This window comes from Eschscholzia californica, unplaced genomic scaffold (assembly GCF_041429995.1).
Source record: "Eschscholzia californica isolate CP2 unplaced genomic scaffold, dmEscCali1.0.p SCAF_4, whole genome shotgun sequence".
Classification (NCBI taxonomy): Eukaryota; Viridiplantae; Streptophyta; class Magnoliopsida; order Ranunculales; family Papaveraceae; genus Eschscholzia; species Eschscholzia californica.
This window is the reverse complement of record NW_028238461.1, coordinates 56,498,851-56,509,560: the sequence shown is the minus strand read 5'-3', so window position 1 is coordinate 56,509,560 and position 10,710 is coordinate 56,498,851. Positions and strand designations below refer to the sequence as shown.

Sequence of the window (10,710 nt, the reverse complement as noted above, 5' to 3'; positions counted from 1 at the left end):
TAGAGAAGTCGACCAATGAGACGTCTAAATGAAGTGGGGTCGTCTAAAGGTGATTTCGACGATGGGGTCCTCTACAAAGTAGAAGATGGGGTGGAAGAAACGGTCTTGATAGAATGTTGATATTGTTTTATTGTAAAATGAAAGAAAAAATCAAGATATTTCTTAGTCTCTGATTTCGACGTCATCAGAAAAGTCCACGTGTAACGAGAGTAGTCATCAACAATAGTGAGGAAGTATCGTTTGTTTGAAAGAGACAAAACGGGAAAAGGGCCCCATATGTCAGCATGAATTAATTGAAAAATAAAAGTACTACGAGAAATACTATTATTAAATGGAAATTTAGGTTGTTTAGCCATAGGACAAACAAAACAGTCATCAGAATGTTCACATGAAATAAAATCAAATTGCTGAGATAAAAAACGTAAACGACCTAAACTAGGGTGTCCAAGACGACGATGCCAAACGCCGTGTGACTTATTCAAAGAAAATGCTGAGAAAGTCCTACGTAGAATGTAGAGGCCACCAATTTCATCAGCCTGACCAATCAGCCTGTTCGTCGAAAGTGCCTGAAAAAGACAACGATCATAAGAAAAGTTAACAGTGCAATCCAAGGCTTTACTCGATTGACTGACAGAAATCAAGTTAAAATGAAAACTTGGAATATGATAGACATTGTCAATTGAAAAGGTGTTAGAAAAAACAACTTTGCCAATATGTTTAACTAGGTAAGTGCTCCCATCAAGAATCTGGACATAACAAGATGGAGGAGCGGTGTCATAAGAGCTAAAAGCACTTAGAGAAAAACAAACGTGGTTAGAGGCACCACTATCAACAACCCAAGAATGAGGGTGAGTGAGAAGAATTGTACCTGTCAATAAAGATGTGGATGTGGAGGCCTGACCAGAAGTCCCTTGGGATTGGTTTTGAATAAGGTGCATGATTTTGTCGTAGTCTGCCTGAGATAGGATGGGGTTGGCAGTGTTGTGTGACTCCGTAGATCCAGAGATGGCCAAAGTCTTGTGGCCACCTTGTTTATGACCAGGATATCCATGCAACTGGAAACAACGTTCAATAGGATGACCTGGTTTCTTACAGTGGTCACACACAACCTTCTTGTTGCATTTATCAGTTGAATGACCATGCATCTTACAAGAGTCACAATAAGGACGAGATCGCTTTCTCTGTTGACCAGATGAGGAATTTTGGGCAGCAGAGGCCATAACTCGAGCCGAGAGGGCCGAATAGTCAAATGGGGAGCCGGCAGATATATGTTGCTGCTTTTCTTCCTGTTTGATTAAATTGTAAATTTTAGCAAGAGAAGGAAGAGGTTCCATTAGAAGGATGTTGCTACGTGTGGGCGAAAAACGATCATGGAGGCCCTGCAAAAATTCCATTGCACGAATAGCATGATTATAGTGAAGAGTATCCTTGCCAGCACCACAAGAGCAGGGTTGAGGAGTCATAATGGCGTCTAATTCATCCCAGAGAGTCTTCAATTGGGAAAAGTAGGCAGAAACAGTCAAATTATCCTGACGGAGGTCACAAATAGATTTGCGTAATTCAAACATATGGGGGTAATTGGATTGACTGTACCGTTCCTTGAGACTTTGCCACATTACCAGGGCAGAGGGAGAGTGTTGTATACTGCGACGAATTTCCTGACAAACTGAATGGAGGATCCAGCTGGAGACCAGAACGTTACAACGGGTCCAGGCATGAAGTGTGGCCGGGTCCGTTGGTTGAGGAAGAGAGCCATCAATAAATCCTTGTTTATTCTTGGCAATAATCGCCATTTTCATGCCACGAGCCCATCCGAAATAGTCGTCGCCGGTGAAAATTGGCGAGTAAAAAACTGACGTCGCACTGTCAGATGGATGGACATAGTAAACATCATCAGTTTGATGAGGAGTCAGCTCCAGTCGGGAGGAATTGTCAAGAACCACATTATCATTGACTGGGATTGATTCTTCAGACATAGTGATTGTGGTCTGAGAGAGAAAAAAAAAATTAATCACGGAGTGAGAAACCGGAAAATGAGACAAACAATATAAGTATTGTAGCAAAAAATTAAGTGAAATAAAAATTATTTGCAACGACAGAAAAATAACAGTATAATCACTGTAGCAAAATCAGTGATATGTGTTTACTGTAGCAAAATTCAGTGACATAAAGTTACTGTAGCAAAATCAGTGACAGATAGTCGCCGTAGCAAAATCAGTGACAGATAGTCACTGTAGCAAAATCAGTGAATAGTACTGTAGCAAAATCAATGACAGATATCTACTGTAACATAATCAGTGACACAAATAAGTTGCTACAGTGTTAGATGTAGCAAAAACAAATATAGTGACAGGGGGCTGCAGTCACGAATAATATGAAAAACTCCCAAAAAATTGGTCTCTATCGTGAAGAAACTAGAGAGAGAAAACTATTATTTTTCACGATTGATTATTAAACTAAGGTCTCTGTCGTGATGAAACTAGAGAGGGAAAACGATTGTATCTCACGATTGATTATTAGATTAAGTCTATGTCGTGATGAAACTAGAGAGAGGAAATCATTTGATTTCACAATTGATTATTAAACTAAGGTCTCTGTTCTAATGAAACTAGAGAGAGAAAACATTGCATCTCACGATTGATTTATTAAACTAAGATCTCTGTCGTGATTACTAACTCGATTCCATCGTGATTACTCAAGTCCGGTGTTAGATCTGATTTAGGGATAAAACGAGAACTACCTAAGAACTACACTCAAACAAGCCAGCCAGAATCAGTAAACTAGATAAAATTGATTCTCTGGATGAATGGTAAAAAAAAAAAAAAACTATTGTAGTAAATAATTGAAGAAGATTAAATCAAAACCTTCAGTATGATGAGAAGAATAAAGGACTGACCTTTGAGTGCGGATAAGAAGCTTAGAATGAAGATAAAAATCCCAAACAATATCGTAGAGACGAGAGAATTCCTTATGCTCTGATACCATGTTAAAATAATAATTCCAGCACTTTTTGTATTGAATCAAAGGTGATGTTAATTGATATTGGATACAGACTTATAGACTTTACAAGAAGGGAAATTAACCTAATTAGAAATGTAAGAATGGTAATTCTAATTACAAGTAAAGGAAGGAAATATTGGTATTTACAAAATCTAATCAAGAAATAAGGAAACATTTCTTATTCTCTTGCTTCAATGCTGCAGCCGTGTGATTGTGGATATGGAAGATGCCATATGCTGAAGGCACCTCCATATTTACTTCATTATTCATCACATGTTTAGCAGTCGAGCGGGCTTGAGTGACTCGAGTCTGCTTGCCATTGAGTCAGTCTATAATCCGCTTGAGCCCTAAATGTTTCTCCAACCCTTTGCCATGGTGGCTAAAAGAATTGCTAGGTGCGCTGCCATGGCTCCTCCTTCGTCTACTGTTCAACATCAGTCAATCATTAAAGCTATTATACTCTTCAGGGTTAAGCTAGGACCTGGTTTTTGTGTTTTGCAAAAACACATTCACACCTCTGCTTGACTGCTTCCACATCATCCAGAGTTTTATTGCTATCTGTGAAAATTACATCCATGTTTGTGCTGATGTTTATCAGTGTTCCACAAATCAAACTTACTGGGTTTTATGGATGCCCAGCTAGAGGAAATAGAGTATTTTCCACAGATAGCAAGGGTGTTTCTTTCTACTGTGTCCTTTCAAGCCATGACTAACCCCCCTGAAAGCCCCACAGGATCATAGTAAACCATAGAGGTAAAACGAAGATTGGAGATAAAAGGGCCCACAAAGTACAGAGTCGTTTTTGTTCTTTGTTTCAGAGAGAAAGACTATACCAGGACTACCTTTTTAACAAGATTTTTCAAATGGTTTTTGGTAAGTCTACTCCTAGGCCCTTGGCAGTTTCGGGAAAGACAAGATAACATTTTATCAATGTACCAAGGTATGACCACAAAAATGGAAAGGTGCTCCAACCAAAACCAGAAAATGAGGCAACAATGTTTAACTATAAGATTGAAATAAACAACAGTATGGGGAAAATGCGAGAGTAAAGAAATTAAAGTCGGCTGATGTGTACATACCTCAGAATTTGCAGGAGCAGATGAGCTCTCCTTTCCAGTGCTTGAATCTCCTTTGTGTACAGTTAAGGTTATATGCACTTGGTTACCACAAATCTGACCTACATTTCCATCACCATGCCCTGTGAATTCCCCTTCCAATATTTGAACCAACTCACTTCTATCTGCTTCTGCCATATTTTTGCAGGAAACCTTCCTTTTCCCCCTAGATGATCGTAATATATTTGCCATTTGAGGTTTCCCAGTTTGTCGAAACTGCTCCTCTGCTATGTTTCCGAATTCTGACATATAGGTCTAGTGACAAGGTGCCTGTAAAGGGTCCGAAGGAAACATAGTATCGAAGTTTACCTCCTCATTCGGACTTGGGAGTGTTGGTAAATTGATGATATCGTCGTTTGCTTTCGAATAGTTCGTTACCATATCCATACTGAATTTGAGTTGTTGAATGTGAGAGCTCATCACACTATGACCCCGTTCTCCTTGCAGCTATGCAACTCGTACATCACCACATCCTCAGAGTCCATGGGACACTTTCGAATTTTTCCTTGCAGACTCATCATTAGCTTGGGTCGAATTATAAAACAAAAGTTGGAAGAGCGCTAATGAAACAAGATCCATTTCTCTGGTGTCATATCAAATGCCCAGCCACATACCCCGACCGGGATTGTGTCCGGGCATAGCATCAGGGCTCTTTTCCTAAAGGCAGTAGTCCAAAGACTCCAAACTATGGGTCTGCATCATCTCTCTGACTTGTATGATCGCGACTTCTTTTGGTTAGACCTAAAATAGTCATTTAAGAATGTCTCAGATTACCCTACTCTTAGTTTATACTTGTATTATGACTCAAATGGATTCAAAATCATGCCGATTCAACAAATTCAGACGAATCAAACAAAAAAACAATAAGAAATCAGTTCGAGTCAGACCATTCCGACGAGTCAGATCTGAATTTGGGAAGAAAAAAAACTAAGACACCTCCTAATTCTGTGATGCTTAACCCAGAAAATACCTGATTTGATGAGTTTAGTTATGAAGTATCAGTGATGTCTTCATCTATAGAGTTCGGTGGCAAAAATAACTTCTCCTTGCTGACAATCTCCCTCCGTCGGGCTGAAAAGTGAAAAACGTATGTCAACACATAGTTTTATAGAAAGCCAAAGAATTGTCATATAAATGGGTACGGGTATAACTTGGCACAAAAACCCCAGAAATAACGTATATCAGTTACTTCTACTACAACGATAATTACCCTTGTAAGAAAGGACAGAAAAAATTACTTCACCAGTGATAATCGCGTAGTAAGAAATGGAAAATGATCACTCCTACTAGGCTACGGCAATGATAATCGCCCTTACAAGATCCGGGAAAGATAGAAACATGACGTTCATGGGAAATAAAAATGGTTTTTGGGTTGCATTTTGGGTTTGATATTGACTCATATTCAAGAAACTTCTCCACAGATAAACACATGGAAAAGTAGACGATCTTGAAAAATGGAAGATACAGGAAAATGGGTGGTTTTGAGGTGAAGGTGTCGTTTTTCGGTTTCTAATAAGTTACCATTTTCTCTCTTTATCATGCGTATTTGGGACTATAAAAAATTAATAACAACAAACTTGTCGTGAAAATTCCAATCATAGAAAGATTGAAGCTTCTCATGATTCTGAACCATAAAAGTGTTCACTTTATTGAAATAAGCTTGCACTTAAGGTTCATAAACTAAGTATGTAGATAGATTAATAGGAATAAGGAACATAACTAGATTTATTAATCTGAACAAAAAAAAAAAAATATATTAATGGAGCACTTACCTTCTGAGCACTCGATAAATTGCTGAAATTTTGGACGAAGAGATCCTCGCCTTGACTCATCCATCACTATCTTCATTATCTCATATTGTCTCCACGAGAAGGTGCAAATTTCCTGCTGAAGCTTCAGAGATGTTGAACTATGAACAGTCAAGTGGTCACCGGCAATCTCCATACAAAGATGCAACCATCACGCCTACCTGGTAGAAGGGACGAGCTGCTAAAATATCAATAAATATGTAAATGTCCACCTCGAACACATATACCTGCTTCCATAGTGAGTTCCTAGCCCTTTCTTATGCTAATATGCAAGTTCTTCGTAAGCTTTCACTTAAAATCAGATCGCACAATGCATACATCAGTTTGAGATAAAATATAGTTGTACTGAAGTGAAATAACACGAGTTACTTGCTTGTGATGCATAATAGAAAGACTCACTTCAATGTTAAGTCGTGCGTCCATAGTGATTTCCTAGCCCTTTCTTATGCTAATATGCAAGTTCTTGGTAAGCTTCCACTTAAAATCAGATCGCATAATGCATACATCAGTTTGACATAAAATATAGTTCAAGTACTGAAGTGAAATAACACGAGTTACTTGCTTGTGATGCATAATAGAAAGACTCACTTCAATGTTAAGTCGTGCGTCCTTGAAACCCCTACCCTCAGGGGAAATAGTAGGTTCTGATAAACAGTATGCAACTATGCATGAACAGTGAGCTAGGATTATCCAACCCGGAACAGTTAAGGCACATACAAAACACTAAAGGTTATAGACCTTTTAGAAGAGAAAAAATACTAGATGTTGGAGTTTTTCTAGAGCATTTTCTATTATTATGTTACCTAACTAAAATTGAAAACAAGTTTAATGAGAAGAGATACCAAGCACTAAATACAGAGAAACACTAAAAACTCATGAGATTTGTATTTTCTTGTCGACTAAGTACTACAAATCTAAATCTATTAACAAGAAATAATTACTAACCTTGATTTTCCCGCAGAAGTGAACAATTTGTTCAAGAATCAGTAGCAAATGAACTTTTGGGCACGTCACTGAGCCCAGCTCATCACGAATCACACCGTCGTTCTTCATCAAGGAGGGGGTGAGGTCTGCAATCTGTTAACAATGTAATAAGCATTAAAACAAATACAGAAACAAGAAATAAAAAAAGTATGTTGGTCTTTCTCTGAACTCAATAATCAATCGATGAAAATAAGTAGACAATTGTTCTAAGATGTGACAACACAACTACTTGCTCAATCTACCTGGAACAACTACTCTGAACCCTGTTGACATGTTACTTTTGCTTGCACCCAACTTGGAAGCCTTGAGATGCTAAATTTAAATGCTGAAACATTCGGAGATCCACATTTTAGAGAGAGAACACGACCTTTTACTGGCAACCCAACCTCATTCTATGAAATGCTTTCACTTGTAATAAGTAGCTTATAGAATTCAAAAATGGCATATCTCTAATATGTCCACTCAGGAAGGTAGCAACTAAAGTTCACTTCAAAATTAACGATTTGACTGTCTGTAGGCATTTAGACTAAAGAGACATTAAAATGAACTGGAGCAGATAGTTCAATAAGATCAAACACAAAACATATACCTCCAAATCCACCCACCTTGTTACTGAGAAGCTTGACTTTGTATGGCATAAAACACCTACCCAGTCAAAGAAAATAAAGAAAAAAACATAATCCAGGTTACCATCTATTAAGGCAGAGATTTATAAATTTCATCATCTTTCTGGTTTTAGTAGATAAAAAATTTAGCAGAAAAAAAGAGTTTATCAAAGCTAATGCTATTTAAATTTGAGTAAAATCTAAAAGATTTATTTATTAAATTTCATCTTAGTACAAGTGACCTGTCCACTATATAGCTGCTGAACAATTTGTTATACAGAGAGAAGTCCTTAAGAATTATAGAGTCTACACATGATCTTATGAAGGAGTAGAACCATCTTCATCTTTATTCTCTGACCTCGATCTCTTATCATCTTCATCTTCTATATTCTCTTCATCTTCTTCATCTTCTGGATTTTCTTCTTTAATCCTTCCTTCTTTTTCATTTTCTTGAGTCTTTTCATGTGATTTAGCACTTCCTCTTTCGATATCAATTTGAGCTTCACATGCTCCTACCAAAGAGTAGTAATATTTCCTGTTTGGTTCTGGAGAAATTTTGCTGTTTGGTATTGGAGAAAGGTATCTTAGTTCATATCTGGTATTTGCTTTCAAAACATCCCAGAATTCCCAACCAACAGCTGATAGATGCCTTCTAGCTTTTAAAGCCATTGATTTACTTGTGGGTTTATTTTCTCTTTTATGATCCCGCCATTTTATAATTGCTTCTGGACTGTGCAGGGGATCCACAATTACAATCTTCTTATTCTCTTTTCCCATGGGTTGTGCTTCATTCATGGTTTTCTCTTCCATTTTCTTCTCATGCCCAAGAAGATCAAGAAACCTAGACATACCCTTTTGAAAGAACTCAAATGTTGGAGGGTTACTTATGTGATAGAAGGTCATCAGGATTTTGGATTTATTTATCAACCCATAATATTCCAGTCTTCTGTCTTTCTCTAATTGATACTGAGTGTTGAATAATATGATGTCCATTGAATCAGACAGGTTGACCCCATTCTTTATCTTTTTAATCAAGTCTTGAACTGTAGAAAATTTCTCAATTTCCACGAGATGTTCTTCTCTCGTAACCACATCAACGACTACTACTACAATCTTGTCACCATTCTTATCCAATTTCTTCTCCCCCCCAAGAATATCAAGAAACCTACACCTTCTCTCTTGAAAGAACTCCGAAGTGGGAGGTTTTCCTATTTTGTAAAATACCATCAGAATTTTGGAGTTATCCGTTAGCCCGTAAAAATAAAGAGTTTTTTCTTTCTGCAGTTGGCGTTCACTGTTGAAAAAAATGATATCCATTGAAGTTCCAAATTTGATACAAGTCTGTATCTTTCTGGTTAATTCTTCAACTCTTGCTAAAGTATCAACTTCAATACTATACTCTTCTAAGGTAACACAATCTATTACTGTTATTTTTATGGAAACCATCTCTGCCTAATTCCTTTCTCAATCTTTCTTTCTTTCTCAATCTTTCTTTCTTTCTCAATATTTCTATCTCAATATTTCTTTCTTTCTCATAAAGCTCTCTCTTATTCTATCTTTCTCTCAATCTATCTTTCTCTCAATAAATCTTTCTTTCTCTCAATAAGTTTTTTATGGTGGTTTAGTATCAGAGAATGGTCTCCTTTTATAGTTTTAAGTTCTCTGGTGGTTTAGTCTCAGAGAATTAGAAACTTAAATGTTTAAATGTGGTGACTGGTTACTGGAGTGTGTGGTGGTGGGAGCGTATAATAATATCACAAAATTTATAAAGGCGCCCACTAATTCTTATTGGACTACCTTTTAAACTTTTAAAGAATGACTGAAAATTATGATTTACAAGAAATCAAGAGATGGTAACAAGTGAAGTCGTTTGTTTTCTTACGTACTTGTTACGATTGTTCTTGACACCAAAAGACCAACAATATCCTTATTTCCCTTCAAACAAATCTTATAGATTATTCTCAAAATCTTTCTAACAAATGTTAAAATTAAAGACCAGGGATATACGTCGTTGAGTATTTAAAGCTACAGACATAAGGAACAGAAAAAATGGATTTGGTGCATAATGATATCTCGACGCTGCAGAACAAAATCTGTCGAACCAGGAGTAACTCGTATGCAAAAGTTTCCATTATTTTGTGTTGTCCCCATATGCAGTTTTGAATATTAATAAATCACATCTACCTTTGCCTCTGTGTATTTAGCAATATCGTTTGGAAAATCCTGATATTAATCTGGAAGAATTATAGAGGAATCCTAATTATCCAAACTTCTCTCAGAGAATAAACAACTTGAGACAACCAGTGTGGATATTAAGACACTATTTTGGATTCTAGGTTATTCTAAATAGATGTGATCAATAATCATATAACATATTTAGTTCCAGTGTTCTTCCAACCTTCATTTTATCAATTTTTCATTGGGAAATTACTAAAGCATCAAATCACTACAACAATTTGTACTAAAGTAATTCCAGAAAACTAATCAGGCCATTAATTTTAACTGTGACTTACTTCCAGTGTTCTTCACAACAATCTATCAACGAAAACCAAAACAAGTTTGTTATTAGAGAAATGAGAATTACCTGAATAATACCAGCAAATGACCTACTCCATCGATGAGTCAAAGACAGCTGAACAATCGCCACAGACATCACAACTCGATCGGCATTACAGAGAGCCAGAGCAAGAGCCAACATCGCAACTCTTTCACAAGTAATGAACTCAATAGTACTCGTTTTTATCAGTGTTGTTCTCTGGTTATTAATCGATAAGTCGATTTCTCTCTGTCTTGGCTTGATTTAGACAGAGTTTCCTTTCTCTAACTTATAGAGAGATAAACTAATAAAGAATAATTAATATTCCTTCTTTCGGGCTAACCGTGATAGGTGTTAATTTAGTCGAGGCAAGAATAAATTCTCTTTCCTTAAGACATTTTACACCCCCGTAACAGTACCAAACGTTAGGGTGAATGCCTTCGGGATACAACGACTAACCTTTCAGAATTTTAAGATGGTACTTCTATATTCTGAAAGCGGACGAACCTGTGTCAGTATTATGAGCTCTTGGACTAATGCGAATGATCTTCTAGACGCTTCTGAAATTCAAGTTCACTCGAGACTTCTTTCTTCCTTTTCTAGATATTCTAGTCTATCCAGAACCTCTAGAAAAAACTTCTTTAATTAGATATTCTAGGCCA

The 10,710-nt window shown here is 36.9% G+C and overlaps 1 protein-coding gene across 8 annotated transcripts; it reads right to left on the bottom strand.

The window, feature by feature from the left end:
• Positions 1-2,986: 2,986 nt before the first annotated feature.
• LOC147546618 (putative anion transporter 2, chloroplastic) lies at positions 2,987-10,252 on the bottom strand. Of its 8 annotated transcripts, XR_015239869.1 has the most exons (9): positions 10,097-10,252; positions 7,497-7,552; positions 7,150-7,232; positions 6,869-7,000; positions 5,888-6,084; positions 5,086-5,186; positions 4,425-4,856; positions 4,080-4,357; positions 2,987-3,718 (listed from the first exon to the last, which is right to left on the bottom strand). XR_015239869.1 is itself a non-coding variant. In XM_086673897.1 (6 exons), exons 1-3 carry the CDS (start codon positions 10,208-10,210, stop codon positions 6,081-6,083), a joined length of 267 nt encoding a protein of 88 aa, XP_086530023.1. In that variant the 5' UTR covers positions 10,211-10,252; the 3' UTR covers positions 2,987-3,718; positions 4,080-4,856; positions 5,086-5,186; positions 5,888-6,080. The 8 variants fall into 8 exon arrangements, 4 of the variants coding, with proteins under 4 accessions (XP_086530023.1, XP_086530019.1, XP_086530020.1 ...); XR_015239866.1 differs by having other exon boundaries at positions 4,080-4,856; XR_015239867.1 differs by having other exon boundaries at positions 4,080-4,856; positions 7,513-7,552.
• Between the last annotated feature and the right edge of the window lie 458 nt (positions 10,253-10,710).

What these genes read in the sequence shown, in the direction of transcription:
- LOC147546618 (XM_086673895.1), bottom strand. Translation starts at nt 10,210, where the DNA reads ATGTTGGCTCTTGCTCTGGCTCTCTGTAATGCCGATCGAGTTGTGATG. An exon ending in CATTTGCTGGTATTATTCAG is followed by an intron (nt 7,001 to 10,096) that starts GTAATTCTCATT and finishes CATTGTTAACAG; the next exon opens with ATTGCAGACCTCACCCCCTC. An exon ending in ACTTCTGCGGGAAAATCAAG is followed by an intron (nt 6,085 to 6,868) that starts GTTAGTAATTAT and finishes CCCTTCTACCAG; the next exon opens with GTAGGCGTGATGGTTGCATC.